We start from the raw sequence: 14,018 nt of genomic DNA, 5'->3' as shown, positions 1-14,018 counted from the left end.
TCAGAGAATGCACGCAAGCCATCGCCGGTCCTCGTTGCTTACGTGGAACACGAGTTGCCTTTCTTTGAGATGTACGACGGCTTCGTATTTCTCGGTCATTTGGAGTGGCTGGAACTTCTTGAAATAGGTATGGATCACCACCGCTGGGACAGAAGAGGGCCGATTCTCCTTCGTTCTTGTGTAATCCCGAAATCGGCCCATGTGGAAGCAGAAGTCCTTCGACACCTCAAACACTACAGCGCGCACGGAAGCGGATCCAGCAAGCTCCAGAAAGGACGCGCGGTCAGCCATGATTCCGTTGGTTCGGTCAACGACCACCCCTTCACCTCGAGTTAGCGCAGCTTTCATGACTGTTTTACACTTTGCCAGTGTCTTCAAAACGTCTTGATTGACGACAGTGAACCCCCTCGTTTCCGACAGGTGTCTGGCGAGTCGACTCTTACCCGAGCCCGGAGGCCCCACCATAACGATGACCTCCAGTCCTGCACGCTTGGGAAGCTTCTCGTCCCAGAAACGAGTCATCTCTTCCGCAGCCACCAACCGCAGCAGTCGTGGGTCAAATGCTGAACAGTAAGATGGCACATCATTGGGTTTCCCCTCAAAGAACATCTCTGGGGTGAAAAAGTTGATCCCAATATTCAATGCCAGGTCACGGTCGCCAGCACTGTGGTCATTACGCGTTTTGACACGCTTTCTACCGGCAGCGTCCCCAACGTAGAAGCAGTCTTTTTTGTTGACGTCTGGATACATGTCGCCTACTATCCAGTCCCAAATGCCAGGACTGGGCTTTCGATAACAGTTGAACTTCGTGGCGAAGCAAAACAACAACGGAGCGCCGCATGCTGTCTGTATTGCCTCCGCTTTCTCCTTCAACCAACCCAATTTCGTGTTACCCAGCTCAACGCCCCCCTGGTTGCTGATAACAACGACGGCGCAGCCTTCAGACGTCAGTCTGGCAAGCTCTGCGGGAATTTTTGGATAAAGCCACTTCCAGTCCGTAGGTCCTGAAGGCCATTTGAGGCCTGATTTGGTTGTGATCAGTGTGCCATCCATGTCGAAGCAAGCCAGCTTGGTGATCAGTGCGGGGTTCTCGGGGTCCGTGACGTTGTCGGAGCTGTGCCTGTGTCCCAGGAGCCTGCACACCAGGCCGTCGCGTGGTTCGAACCAATCTCGTCGGACTCGTTTCGACATTTGTTGTATTTCCTCGGATGGCTTTCGTATCATATCATCTGCATTAAAAAACCAATTTATGCCTACAATGAATGATGTGTCGCATTGGAATGAACGATGTGTAACCTAATACGCCCACATCCAGCAGAAAACAACGTATTGGGAATTCTAGATCACCTCCAACAGGCAGAAAACAACGTAAGTGATATGTTGATGATATGTTGAGTGAGCAGCCCTACATCTGGAAGTTCTTATCCGCTTATGCTTTGCAGAAGGTCTTGTTACCAAAATATTCCGTAAGCGACTCATCCGGAAGAGGTCAGCGCTGATGGGAAACACATAATTACTACATGTGCGATTTGCAGTACATGGGTTGATGTGACATATTATTGGTGCAATTGCTGGAGCATTCGATGCACCACAGGTGGCGTCGTTGGGTAGGCCGTTGTCGACGCGTCGATAGCCTCGAAGCTCCATCAATTCTTGTCGAAAAGACCGTGAGCACCCGAACAAGCGAGGCGCCCGTCAGCAAGTCGAGCAGTTGTTGTCGTGAATTGGAGGACAGCACATCTCCTGTAGTCCAAGATCCCTCGTTACAAATCTCTTCTTTGGAAAGCAACCTGGAGCCGTCTTTGGACGCCGCCACTTTGAAGGGCGTACCATCGCTGGACTTGTCATCCATGGTCTCCCGAGTGTTACAAGAGGAGGAGTCATCCACGCCTCCAACACCAAAGAGACCCAAGATGCACAAGCCCCTGTGGAACTCGAGTTGTGAGCTCCCATATCCGATCTCATCCAGATATAGTACCTAGCCCGCGTAGCGGCCGTCTCGAGCCTTGCACTTCACTTATCAACTCCCATCGGACAACCGCACAGGATGCGCTTGGCGTGGGTTATTTCTTCGCATCTCCAGAAGTGACCAGCCAGCCAGGAAATGTGAGCCTGCTCATCACGCGAGAGGAGTGCCGAAGAGCTGTTGGCCGGGTGGGACTACCTGAGTGCTTCAAGCCCCCTCGGCCTTGTCCGGGGTCCATTATCCCTCGAGAAGCTGCTGCCGAGATGCGAGAAGAGTACCGGACGATGTTGAGGCTTTTTTCAGCGGAAATGGTTGCTGGAGTCATCTTCCCGCAGATTACTCAGCAAAAGCAGATTCTGCATCTGCTCTGCAGAGTAGACCCCACTCTGCAGCTTTTTCAGATAGTTCTGACATCCGGAAACGTCCTTGAATTCTCATTCCTGCGACTCAAACACGTGTCAGTGATCGAGCGAGCCCTACCTGTCAAGGATGACATTCCAACCACGGTGTACTTCGTGGTGCCGAACTTCGACGGGAAGAAGGTCGCCATCGTCACAGAATGCGTCACCACAGCGTTGAGGATCCGCACGTGTTTGATGCTGATGAATAAGGTGAGAAGTTAGTGCTGCAAGGCATTCAGGTCTCGAAATCGAGAGCAGTGCCCTCGTGCATGCCGCAGTTCGACCACGCATCCACGGACCTGTCAGACAGCAGTTTGTCGACCTACGAGGACGGCGTCGACAATTGGCTTGTGCGTCATTGCTTCGGGCGCGGCGACTCCATCCCCCCGCCCTGTCCGGGGCCTGTGCGTGGCGTAGCGGCGTTCTGCCTTGGCTACGACAGGTGACGTAGGCGCGAGAGGCGGTCCCGGAGTTGATCCCTTCGGTGAGCCTCTGATGTTTCGTGCTCAGGACTGAACAGCAGACTCTTGTCGAGGAGAGGCTGCTCAAACGTCTGTCGAACCCCGCTCTTTTTTGCGCTAACATCGTCCGCACTAGACTCGAAGTGCTTAACTGTTTCTTTAACGTCCCGGTCGTCCATGCCACTTAGGGCCTCTTGTCCAACGTTCACATACACGAGAGCTTTTCTCTCAAGAGCCCTCCTAGACGCGTTCACAGGGTCTTCCAAGCGAACGGAAGGCTTTCGCCTCGTGTCTTCACACTTCTCTATCAACCGCGTTAACCGGCTGCTTTTCTGTCCACCTGTTCTGAAACCACCTACCTTCCTCGTGACCCGAGTCTTCTGCGGGGTTTTTACCTCGTCGCCTGCCTCCTCCAAGGCACTACGGATCCCAGTGAGGCCAGTACTGGATACCCGGTCAATGGGCTTGGCAGGTCTGGGGAGTAGACTCGACTCGGTCAACCAACCGTACTGCGACATCCGTGATTTGTGTGATTTTTGCACGAAGGTTGAAGCGTGATCCTACACATACTGCCTCCCTATGCCTCCCTTCAGGATCAGAGACTTAGTGATATCCCGATATTACTAAATATCTGCTCATGGTAGATTACCGTCTTACCAAGCGCGTCGAGGCCGGCGTGTACTCGAGCACGACGGGCTCGCCGGTATATGGTGACGTCGACGAGAACTCCGGTCGTCCAGGGTCTAACAACTTCGAATTCGAGATTGAGACCATCGAGGACGCCGTCCTCTGGCTGAAGTACGTCGACTCAACATTCGTTCCGCAGGCGCCTCGACTTCGGATTACTGTGGAAAAAGAAGGTCATGACGCGCAGGAGACCACTCTTGACTGTAGAAAGTTCGTGGCCGATGTGCGGAAGCTGGCTCTTAAAAAGAGCTACAATGCCGTGGTCGACCATCTCTGTGCAATGTGCACGCTTGTCCTCAATCTAGTGGACCAGAAGCACACTGTGTACCTGCGGACGTCCTCGACGCTGCAGGAAGTCGAAAGGAAAGGGCTGAAAGCCCTTTTCAACCTCTTTAGATCTTGTGGGGGTGAGGACGTTCCACGCCTCGACGACTTCATTTACCTGTTGAGCTACTACGTATCTAAGGGCAAATCAATTTCAGTACTGTGTATGCTCTCGGAATTTCCTTACCTGTTCTATAGCGGACCTCATTCCCGAGGTGCGGTTACCTCGATTTTAGGTTGTGGCGGGGAGAACATCGTCTTTCAGTTGGAAATTGACAAGGCGCAGCTCGCTCTGAGACGGGCCGTAACGAAGAAGGAGTTTGATGCACTGACAAAAATGAGTCACTTCTCCATTGGTGGAGTGCGACCATTCCATCTTTTACCTGTCGGCAAGCACAAATACGTCATGATGCCATTGATGCAAAATCTTGAGGCATTCGTACGGGAGAATATAGCGCGAGGCGGCGACGGTACCGTCTTCGTGGATGTCATTGAGGATTTGGCACACCAGTTCCTGTTTATGAGGTCCCTCGACATAGTGCACTGCGACATCAAGCCACAGAACATCATGGCGCTGCAGGTGGAGGGCCAGTACGCTTTTGTGGCCGGCGATTACGGCAGTGTTAAGAAGGCCGGCGAGCGGTGTAACAAGCTTGGCGGCACCGTCCCTTACCGCGACCCCTTTTCTATGGTCGGCGACGCAATTTCCGAGCACGACTACTGGTCGCTGGGCATTTCGATTTTCCTCTTGGTGAATAAGCTTACGGAGAATACGAATCGGTGAGTTGTCGAATACTTGAACATCAGATCCAGGACCTACCGGGTGATTCAGGAGTGGAACCGCGACAAGGCCACGGCCTGGGCTAACGGTGACCGGTTTCAGATCAGTGACACCACGCGATGGGAAACTGACATGCACGACATGTACCTGAGTAAGGTGGACCAAGACCGATACTTTAGTCTACCCAACGTCAGTTTTTCGGTCGATTTGAGGAAGCTGGTGCTTCGGCTATGCGACTGGAACCCAAGCGAGCGCATTCAGCCTTCGAAGATACTATCCTGGAGTAGGAAGATGAGGAAGCGCTACGGCTTACGTGTTGACAGGCCTCGGTTGATGGGGGGTACTTTTTAGTGATCACTGCTGCCACAAAATTCACTATTCTTACTGCCACCTGCGAATGATTTCCGATGCGACTATATGGGCGGGAAGCGTCGACGAGCGTATGCCAGCTGCACGACAAATGGCTGATGAGATTACGGAGATAATCTCTTCGGCCCTGGACGAGGCCATAAGCTTTTTCAAAGAAGCGGTGACTCCGACTCTTCGTAAAAAACTTGATCGAAAACAAAGTTTCGGATTGTTGCCTCAGACGGAGGAGTTTTCGCGCGATGAAAACTTTCTAGAGATGGCTGCATTGGTCAGCTGCTTCCACCGGAAGGACTATGTCGGCGCGATTTCCCGCTGGCAGGATTCGGTCGTTCCACGTATTTGCATCCTGGATCGAGTCCACAACCAACCGACTTGGCCTTCTGCGGCGAATGTAGGTCACGTCATTGAGTCATACTGTGAAGTTTCGGCTACCGAACCGAATAACCCCGTGCTACGCCCCACCATTCCGAGCACTATCCAGTTTCTGATGTTCACCTTCGCCCTGAGATCCACCTCCGAGGCGCAGGACATCCTGACTAGTATCCTCGACTCCCTCTCAACTGGCTACCAACACGCCGCAGTTTTGGAAATTGTCAGCCATCTGCGCGGTATGAAGGCCTATCTCGCTCCCGAGTGTGCCGCTGGTGTCGAGGAGAAGGAGATCGATTCGTACGTTCGATTCTCAAAGGTTGATGATCTCGTGAATCTTCTGCAGAACTCGGTAGTAGACTGCAAATACAGTCTACGGGCGTGGCGAAGCGTCATTCGCCTGCTTCTGCAGCAGAACCGTGCCGCGGAGGTCATGGACATACTGGCCAAGTACCTAACTGCAGTCCCTGTGCATCTTCCCTTGGGAATTTCGGAAACCGACGCCGACATGGAGGCAGCGTTCTGCGACCTGGCCGACACCGCAAGCACAGCTCTGCTGTTCATGTCCAAATTGAAGGGCGACAACCAGTCGGACACTTTCATCCAGAAACTCGGGTTCTACCTCACGACGCTCAGCGAACGCGTTGCAGCCAACCACCCCAACATATTCTCTCTATCGATGACCGATCAGAGCGCCGTCTGCCCAACTGGCTGCCTCAACATGGGCATCAAAACCCTAGAGCGCGGCATTCACGCTGTGATGGAGAGTCTCTCTTCGGTGCCCCTCCGCATTGCGACGGCCAGCCTGCCTACCCTAGTGTTGTTTGACGCCTTCGCTCGTCACTGTACAGGATGGAAGCACCGATCGCCATTCCTCCACAAGTGGATGTTGCTGGCTTTCGCGTGGCTTCGGTGTCCCAATGCAGTATCTCTCTTCGCAGACGCCGACTCTATGGGTTTCGTCGACCCGCAGATGTGTAATCTTATAATTCGCAACTGTTTTTCATCTCGCAACGGAGAGATGGCAGCCTGCGTCAACGAGTGGTTCCATCGGAACAAAAGACTACAGAGATTCGACGCCGACGTGATCGAGGACTTTGAAACGACGTACAGCAAGTTCCAGATGCACACGAACTCCCCAGTATCGACGCCGACGATCGACGACCTTTGCCGTCAACAAGACTGCTCACTGGCGGTCGACCGCCTCAAGCAGGCTGGTCACGGTAACGTACCTATTTGCACGCAGAACCGCGTTCTTAAGTGCCTTGTAATGAGCTGTTTGGCTGGGAAGACATCTGAGGCGGAGGTTCTGGCGCTGTCGAGTTCAATGCGCGCAGCTAGCGCGGCGGATGCTGACACCTTGAATTGCGTCGTCGCGTTTCTCTACGATGTTCATCGTCCGACTGATGTCGAAAATACCATGCGACTTTTTGAAGAGAGCGGCGTTCAGCTGGAGGCTGATGTGTGGAATTTCGCCATCGTCAGCGCCGTCAACAACGGACATCTCGCCAACGCTTGGGATGCCTATGCCCGGATGACTCAGAAGTGCTTCCGCCCCTCCTCGCTTGCGGAGAAGAAACTTTTCGACGTTGTCACTGCCAGCACGCCGCTGGAGCTGTTCTCGCGGCTGGCCAGCGGTTTCGTGAGCTGGTCCGATCCAGTGATGTTCTCCAGCCTCATAGAGGCAGCGTATGCCGCGAACGACACTAGATTGCTTGACAGGTGCATTCGGTACGCCCGTGAAGAGTCCAGCCGAAGCAGTGCCCCCTTTTTCAACGCCATCTTGAAGGCCACTGTCGCCGTCGGCGATCTAGATCTTGCCGTGGGCTTCTGGGAAGAAATGTTGACCAAGAAGTTTCAACTAAAACAGGACACCTTCGATACACTCATTGGCGCGCTGTTGGAGGTCGACAGACTCGACGACGCATTTTCCGTATTCAGGAATAGCCGCGGTGTCGTACCGCGGCAACTACACGTGATAAGTCTGATCCGCTGGCTTGTGTGCGCCAAAAACAGCGATGAGGCTGTACGTGTCTACGAAGAGGCCAGGGATGCCGGGGTCCCAGTGCCCAACGTCACTTTCAACACGCTAATCAACTGCTGCGTAAACACCGGCAACGTGGACAAAGCGCTGGCTCTCTGGCGGCAGGTGGGCGCCGACTCCTCCTTCCACCCCGACGTCATCACGTTCAGCACTGTGGTAAAGGGCTACGTGCAGAAGAAGAACGTGGTCGCGGCGATTGAGGTATACGTCGACATGCGCGGGCGTTCGCAGTCCGGCGACGTCGTCATCTACAACAACCTTTTGGAAGGTATCACAGAAGTTGGCGACCTGCAGCAGGTCGACTTGCTTCTGGACCTGATGGATCGTGAGAGCGTGATTCCCTCACTGGTCACAATGACCCTGCTCATCAAGTTCTTTGGTCGTCGTTACGACGCAGACACCACCATTTATATCTGGGATCGGTATCCGACGCTGTTCAACTTTGACGTGGACATCTTCTCGTACACCGCTATTATCAGTGCTCTGCTGTGGTGTTGTGAAGCTGAGACGGCCATGGACCTGTTCGAGGAAATGCTAGCGAAAGGCTTGTGGCCCACGTCAAACCGGTTCTTTGGAACGTTAGTTAACGGCTTCATCAAGAGTGAGTGACACTCTGTTTGTTGATTCAGGCGGCCGCACAGACTTCGCCCTTTTTGCCGCCCGGCTTTGCAACGACGACGGAAAGATCCACACTGTGCAAACTTTGGAGAAGCTGGTTGCTCATCTGCAGTACTTACCAGAGGACCAGAAGAGGTTCGTAGGCTCTGAGCGCGCGAACGCCTTGCAAATCTATGAGAATCAGCTGAACTCCATCAGTGACGAACGCAGCCGCAGTCGTCGCAACCTCAAGCAAATTGCCGACAATCTCGCCGCTTCCGACAAACTAGTCGACGGCAAAGTAAAGAGCGTCGCGCTGCGGAGCCTGATGACACGCCTGGAGCCTACCCATGTCGACATGCCAGCGCGCTATCGAAGCTTTGGCGAGGATGTACCGGGCTACCTGGTGCGACGACCAGTATGTCCTCGCCGTACATGGGATCGGCAGCCCTTCAACTGGCGCACGTTCACGCCTGTGCTGGGTGAACGCGTCGCTGCTAAGAGAGGTGGCGTGTCCCCACGGGGCAGACGACGTCGAAACTATCAGTGACCTAATTTTTTGCCGACAACCCGTGGAAATTGCATGTTCGTTTTTTTACTCGACTTGCGCTTTGTGCACACGTACAGCCAGCAGTGGGTCGAGTTTATCGTGGAGTTCGCCAGTGCCACAAAAGATCGGCAGGTGCCATTCGGGGTAGGTAGCTTCTCGAGTGACGGCATGTGCTGGCGGCTGCTTGTGGACAAGCACAAGGTTTCAATGGTGCAGGCGACTCTAGTCTGCGCAGAGGCAGTTGGTCATCAGCAGCCCTGTCAAGATCTCGAAGCTGCGCTGCGATCAGCCGTTGAGCAACTACGATGCTCCCAGTTCTCAGAAGCTAACACCATCGTGGTGCTGACGTCTGAAGCGATTCTAAACGACGTCGTGTCCGAGATCGGAGCAATCCAGAGGTTTGTCGACAACAGTACTTCTGGCATCCACCTGCTGATCTGCAAGGACGGTCGTCTCACACCAGAACATGATGTGGCCTTACAGGACCTCCTCCATTTTTCGTACCGAACAGACGCTCTTTTCGTCCACACGATTGTGGAGAGGGACCACCTGTTCCGGGACCCCTCGCGGCCCCTGGATTCACTGGGACTAAGCGCGTGGCGTCGACAGGCGCTGGGTCAGCTCTCTGACATTCAAGGTTGCCTGTCAGTGGATGGCGCAATAATTGAATGTCTGCTTCGGCCTACGGTGCTGCACCTGCCGCCTGAGCTCTCTCGCCATTGGGCGGCCTTGAGCCGGTTCCCTGTAACGATTCAAGTCTGCCACCTGGTCAAGCAGACGGCAACGGAGCTCAGCCAGCACCTCCTGGCCGGAATGCCTGTGCACATAGCGTCTCGAGGCGACGCGTCCCCCTCTCTTGGAGACTTCGTACGTCACTGTCAGTCCCAGCGGGCGTGCTTCGTGGCAGAGTCGCACCTCAACTTCATGAACCTCTCCCGCTTGGCAGGTGGGAAGAAGCAGCACTGTCTGGGAATTCCATGCGGGGAACACGACAAAGGTGAGACGGAGCCTGGCCCTTAATCAGCATCGTTCCTGCTGCAAGGCGTCATAGCGCACGAATCAGTGGCACCGATTCCGATCACGATAGCCGCTACAGGCGAACCAACCTCGCAATTTGACTGCTTGGTGCCGCGTCAATCATTCGCGACTGTTGATCTCCAATCGTCGCCCAACACCAAGCGTGTCTTCTCCCGGCGCAACGCGAGGAAGAAGGTGCGGTTCAACGGCTGCCCGGAAACAATAGAGGTCGAGTCGGTGTACCAGAGTCCAGACTTCGCCTTGCCCAACGAAGATGTTGCCCACACCCGTTTCGAAAGATTCGACTTCCAGAGGAAGAAAATTAAAAAGAAAGAAAACAAGACACACAGACGATCTGAGCCGTACTTTTCGTGATGCAGGTTTGAAATTCCCGGTTTACCATGACAGACGAGTTGTCTCTTTCCGTTGATGAGACCAACAGACTACGTGCGGAACTCGGTCTTCAACCGCTAGCGACGGACGAGGCCGAGGGTGGAAGACATGGCGACGATGAGCCCGTTCTCGTCGACCCCATTACCAGATCTCGCAGAACGACTTCAGATTTTGACAGAGATGAGTTCCACCGGAAACGTCAAAAAAAAGATGTTCTGCGTCTTGGACATGATCCAAAGCACTTAGAAGAACTGCTGGATGGGAACGAGCCGGTTTACTTGACCCTCAGGGACAAAAGAATCATCGACGGTCGCACGGGATACGTAGACAGCAGCGATGACGAACTGGAGCATCCCGACCTCAGCCATCTCGACAGGAAGCGGCGAGAGGCCGCAGACGCCCAGCGTGATGAATTCTACACCACGCAGGACGGTCACACTGTGAAGAAGGACATCCTCGAGCATTACGACCGATGGGCGTCGCGGGCGACGGACAAAGGAATGGTGTTGTCACACGCGCAGGATGACGAAACTCTCTCACCCGAGGAACGGCTTCGGCGGCTGCTCAACCAGCAAACGCTGGGGCGGAGCTACCATCACAGCCAGACACAGGTCGTGGGTCCTGAAGTATTTGGGGCGGCGGCGGCACCCCGAACCCACAACGACTTCTATACTGAAGCCGAAATGCTGAAGATTCGTAAACGCGACGAACGTCGGAGGCCGGTATCCTTTCCCGTCAAGCAGTTGCCCGTCGACACGGACGACATCGAGGACCTGGACGTGACAGTGGTGACCGTCAAGCCCCGGATAATGGCTACAGAGAAGGTAGATGACTCGGACGACGAACTGGCGCGACCAGGAGCTGGTGGGATGAACTTGGCGTCTTCAGATTTTGATCCGCTGGAATGGAAACGAAAACTGTCAACGCGCGTCGGTCGCGGGCGTCCCATCACAGCCAAGGACGTGGTCTGCGCGGTACCCCCAGATCTGGGATTAAGTCACACTATAGACGAGTCCGGCACTCTCAGCACATTTCGGCCCAGTTTTAACCAGCAAGTAGCTCAACAAGGATGCCTAGAGATGGCTTCCACCATCGAATTCTCGAAGCGGCTCGTTGCGCCGCAAGACAAGGCGGAGGCCGTTAAGCCAAAACCCCTTCTGGCACCACACCAGATGCCAAGCGATGATGATAGATTCGTGGAACCAGTCGTTCAGGAGGAGTACATGGGAGGAGGGTTGGCTGAAGCCTTAAGGAAACTTAAGGAGAGGGGCGATCTGAAGCCTGACAAACTTCATGTGCGACATGGGCAAGATAGAGTGACTCCTGTCGGCAACACGGCTGACAGTAGCATTAAACTGGACTACCGAGACGACTACGGACGGGCACTCGGGCCGAAGGAGGCTTTCAACTACCTCTCCTACAAGTTCCATGGCCGTGGACCTGGCATGAAAAAGCTGGAGCGCCAGAAACGCCGAATGAAGCAGCAGGAGGAGTCGTGACAATATCGGAGTTTTATTGATGAGTGTTTCGTCAGGTGACGTACTTGAGATCGGGGAGGCTCAGAGAATGTTGTCTACCCAGCAAGAGGTCTCGGATAGGACTGTGTCACTCGACACCATGACTTCTTCGACCGAGAATCTTCGCGAGAAGGAGGAGTTCTCTGTCATCGTGGTTGGAGCGGGAGTAACGGGATTACTCTTAGCACTCAACCTGGCACGACGAGGAGTGAACGTAACAGTTCTGGAGAAAAGACCTGGCAGCCGGCCACCTCGCCGCAAGGGAGTCTTGCTGCACCCTCGCGCTTTGGAGGCACTTGCGGTGCAAGGAGTAGCAAGCAAGCTCGTCGCGGGTGGCACCGTGATTCGTCATGCTGGACTTTGTATAAATCGCTCTGTTAACGTCTGCGTGCCGCTGGTGCGGTCTGCCTCGTTGTTTGACTTCTGTGTTTCCGTGGATGAGGAAACGTTAATCACAAGCATCGAAGCCGCGTTGGCGAAACACCAAGTGGTCATTAACTACGGTTGCAACGTGAAGGCCGTGTATCAAGACACCAACTCCGATAGGATGTCTGGGGGTTCCAGGTCTGCACATCACATTGAGGCGTGGAACTCCGAGTTTCTTCCCAACTCGTATGACGTGACTGTGGCCGTGGAGCTTGGACTAGAATTAATCACGCTCAAGTGCTGCTTCCTGGTCGGCTGCGACGGCGTTCACTCCACTGTGCGGGCATTGCTGGAGTTGCCAATGGTTCCTGTCACGGCACCGGAAGAGTTTTTGTCGGCTAGTGTGGTAACTGCATAGGCAGATTTTCACGCAGATCCTCAAGTCGCCTCCAACTATCGGATCAGCCGCCCACGGCGCCGTCGAAGTCGAGGCCCGGCGTGAGGAGGCTGTGAACCACTGGTGCGTAGCGCAGGGTTGCCCCACTGCCATGTACAGTGAAGTGGCGGACTCCCAACAACTGAACCCAGAGCACATTAACCTAATTCACGACACGAAAGGAATACTGCTGATGGCTCCCTTCCAGTGGGGCGAGGAGGTTGCGTGGAGCGTGCTGACGTGCCGCGAGACCCAAAAGGAGCTGCCAAAGAAGACCACCGCAGTACGCCTACCGGATCCCACACTTCTGGCAGTCGAGGAGCTCTTGTCCGCCGTGCTGCACTCCCGAGTCGAGGTTAAGCAGCTGCTCTCCAGCGGGGCCGAGCGCATCTCCGAGCACTCGACACCTCTGTTCTACCGGGATCGCATCTTCCTCGCTGGTGACGCGGCACACCTGTTTGTACCGCAGCTGTCCTTGGGATTGAATCTTGCTATTCAAGACGTAGAGGCGCTGGGGTGGAGACTCGAGCGTATGGTTAACGGGCACGACAACCTGGGACACACGTACAACTCGGAGCGGCAGCTGGCTTCGGCCTACATCCACGACTTGGTGTCAGTCCCTGCAGACGTTCCGAATTGCAGTACTTGCTCTGTTCCCGCAAACCATTTTAGTTGTAGGTTGCTGTACCTCCGCTTACGCAGGCGAGGGCTTCACGTCCACATGTCTCGACGCACTGTCACCGTTCGGAGGCGGCGTGCGCACCTTAAGACGCCGATTCGAGAGATTCCTACACGGCATAGCGCTGGAAGGGGCCACAGAGGAGGGCGCCAATCCGGGAGCTGTGGTGCCAGGACACTTTGCTGTGCACTCGCCGCCACCGGAGGCATGCTCGCCAGGCGTCTCGCGCTTACCGGAGTCTCGGTTGAGTCTTTTCCAGGTTTTTATTGGTACTCATTCTACACTCGTTCTATTGATGGGCTTTACTCCGAAGAAATCCAAGAAGTTGGTAGCGAAGGCTAAACCTTCTGTCTCGGATGTGTACAGACAGCTCAAAGCCATGGTGGACTGCTCTCAGATGGACCCGGTCGACCTAGATGTCGACATCCAGTTCCAATGGTCGGAGAAGACATTTCAGCATCTGCGGCGAGTGTCGAGGCTTTGCGGCGGTATGGCGCCCCACATGACGCAGCCGGGGCTACGGACGTTGTGGATTTTAAGCGGGCCTCCAAAAGGGACCACGTCAGAGGACACCATTCGTCGCTTAGCTCCGCGGGATCTGATCCGAGCGATTGCACACGACTCCAGCACCAAACGGGTGCCTACGATGGTTGGCATAGACCCCCGGGGACACATAAAACACCAACTCGCCCCCTCCCTAAGTAAGACTGACGGCGGCTTCCTTCTGATTAGACCCGATCGGCGGCTTGCCGCATCCGGTGAGGCGGGGAATGCGGAATCCTTGGCAAGAGCCGTCGACCATTGTGTTCAGCTTGGAGTTCTTTCATCATGAGCTGCTTCTCCGTCCGCCACATCAATAAATGCTCGCCATGAAATAACGTGCTAAAAACATGAATACAGAGGCCCATTCCTCTTGAGATCACCTCTGACTCTGCGGCCTGCCAGGCTGACAGAGGTCAGAGTGAAGTGAAATTCACGTGGGTCCTAGCAGCATAGATACAACGATTTCAACAATTTCAACATGTATAGAAATGAACAGGTAACCGTTGCATACACTGAAC

The 14,018-nt window shown here is 54.6% G+C and overlaps 8 protein-coding genes across 14 annotated transcripts; 6 read left to right on the top strand and 2 right to left on the bottom strand.

The window, feature by feature from the left end:
- On the bottom strand, nt 1–1,276 carry KVP18_003758 (uncharacterized protein; the record flags this gene model as incomplete). 2 transcript variants are annotated; one of them, XM_067955754.1, is made up of 2 exons in its annotated part: nt 1–1,229; nt 1,258–1,276. In XM_067955754.1, the coding sequence occupies 2 exons, from the start codon at nt 1,274–1,276 to the stop codon at nt 1–3; spliced, it is 1,248 nt and encodes a 415-aa protein (XP_067813608.1). The 2 variants fall into 2 exon arrangements, with proteins under 2 accessions (XP_067813608.1, XP_067813607.1); XM_067955753.1 differs by lacking the exon at nt 1,258–1,276 and having other exon boundaries at nt 1–1,191.
- A 307-nt stretch (nt 1,277–1,583) lies between these two features.
- On the top strand, nt 1,584–2,813 carry KVP18_003769 (uncharacterized protein; the record flags this gene model as incomplete). 2 transcript variants are annotated; one of them, XM_067955774.1, is made up of 3 exons in its annotated part: nt 1,584–1,941; nt 1,970–2,577; nt 2,607–2,813. In XM_067955774.1, 3 exons carry the CDS (start codon nt 1,584–1,586, stop codon nt 2,811–2,813), a joined length of 1,173 nt encoding a protein of 390 aa, XP_067813628.1. The 2 variants fall into 2 exon arrangements, with proteins under 2 accessions (XP_067813628.1, XP_067813627.1); XM_067955773.1 differs by lacking the exons at nt 1,584–1,941; nt 2,607–2,813 and having other exon boundaries at nt 2,230–2,589.
- KVP18_003766 (uncharacterized protein) lies at nt 2,801–3,346 on the bottom strand (the record flags this gene model as incomplete). The annotated part of the gene is made up of 1 exon (XM_067955769.1): nt 2,801–3,346. The coding sequence occupies one exon, from the start codon at nt 3,344–3,346 to the stop codon at nt 2,801–2,803; it is 546 nt and encodes a 181-aa protein (XP_067813623.1).
- Nucleotides 3,347–3,465: 119 nt separating this feature from the next.
- Nucleotides 3,466–4,971, top strand: KVP18_003755 (uncharacterized protein; the record flags this gene model as incomplete). 2 transcript variants are annotated; one of them, XM_067955749.1, is made up of 2 exons in its annotated part: nt 3,466–4,619; nt 4,653–4,971. In XM_067955749.1, 2 exons carry the CDS (start codon nt 3,466–3,468, stop codon nt 4,969–4,971), a joined length of 1,473 nt encoding a protein of 490 aa, XP_067813603.1. The 2 variants fall into 2 exon arrangements, with proteins under 2 accessions (XP_067813603.1, XP_067813604.1); XM_067955750.1 differs by having other exon boundaries at nt 4,647–4,971.
- Nucleotides 4,972–5,017: 46 nt separating this feature from the next.
- On the top strand, nt 5,018–8,549 carry KVP18_003752 (uncharacterized protein; the record flags this gene model as incomplete). The annotated part of the gene is made up of 2 exons (XM_067955744.1): nt 5,018–8,003; nt 8,032–8,549. The coding sequence occupies 2 exons, from the start codon at nt 5,018–5,020 to the stop codon at nt 8,547–8,549; spliced, it is 3,504 nt and encodes a 1,167-aa protein (XP_067813598.1).
- A 33-nt stretch (nt 8,550–8,582) lies between these two features.
- KVP18_003760 (uncharacterized protein) lies at nt 8,583–9,941 on the top strand (the record flags this gene model as incomplete). Of its 2 annotated transcripts, XM_067955757.1 has the most annotated exons (2): nt 8,583–9,546; nt 9,574–9,941. In XM_067955757.1, 2 exons carry the CDS (start codon nt 8,583–8,585, stop codon nt 9,939–9,941), a joined length of 1,332 nt encoding a protein of 443 aa, XP_067813611.1. The 2 variants fall into 2 exon arrangements, with proteins under 2 accessions (XP_067813611.1, XP_067813610.1); XM_067955756.1 differs by lacking the exon at nt 9,574–9,941 and having other exon boundaries at nt 8,583–9,569.
- A 26-nt stretch (nt 9,942–9,967) lies between these two features.
- Nucleotides 9,968–11,458, top strand: KVP18_003765 (uncharacterized protein; the record flags this gene model as incomplete). The annotated part of the gene is made up of 1 exon (XM_067955768.1): nt 9,968–11,458. The coding sequence occupies one exon, from the start codon at nt 9,968–9,970 to the stop codon at nt 11,456–11,458; it is 1,491 nt and encodes a 496-aa protein (XP_067813622.1).
- Nucleotides 11,459–11,477: 19 nt separating this feature from the next.
- KVP18_003761 (uncharacterized protein) lies at nt 11,478–13,789 on the top strand (the record flags this gene model as incomplete). 3 transcript variants are annotated; one of them, XM_067955759.1, is made up of 3 exons in its annotated part: nt 11,478–12,248; nt 12,277–12,952; nt 12,981–13,789. In XM_067955759.1, 3 exons carry the CDS (start codon nt 11,478–11,480, stop codon nt 13,787–13,789), a joined length of 2,256 nt encoding a protein of 751 aa, XP_067813613.1. The 3 variants fall into 3 exon arrangements, with proteins under 3 accessions (XP_067813613.1, XP_067813612.1, XP_067813614.1); XM_067955760.1 differs by lacking the exon at nt 11,478–12,248 and having other exon boundaries at nt 12,391–12,919; nt 12,957–13,789; XM_067955758.1 differs by lacking the exons at nt 12,277–12,952; nt 12,981–13,789 and having other exon boundaries at nt 11,478–12,260.
- Between the last annotated feature and the right edge of the window lie 229 nt (nt 13,790–14,018).

Source organism: the organism of the source record quoted next, assembly GCF_019968955.1.
Source record: "MAG: Porospora cf. gigantea A chromosome Unknown PgA_NODE_114_length_37681_cov_354.147, whole genome shotgun sequence".
In the NCBI taxonomy this organism is placed as follows: Eukaryota; Apicomplexa; class Conoidasida; order Eugregarinorida; family Porosporidae; genus Porospora; species Porospora cf. gigantea A.
Note: the sequence above shows the minus strand (reverse complement) of the source record. Positions and strands in the feature narration are given on the sequence as shown.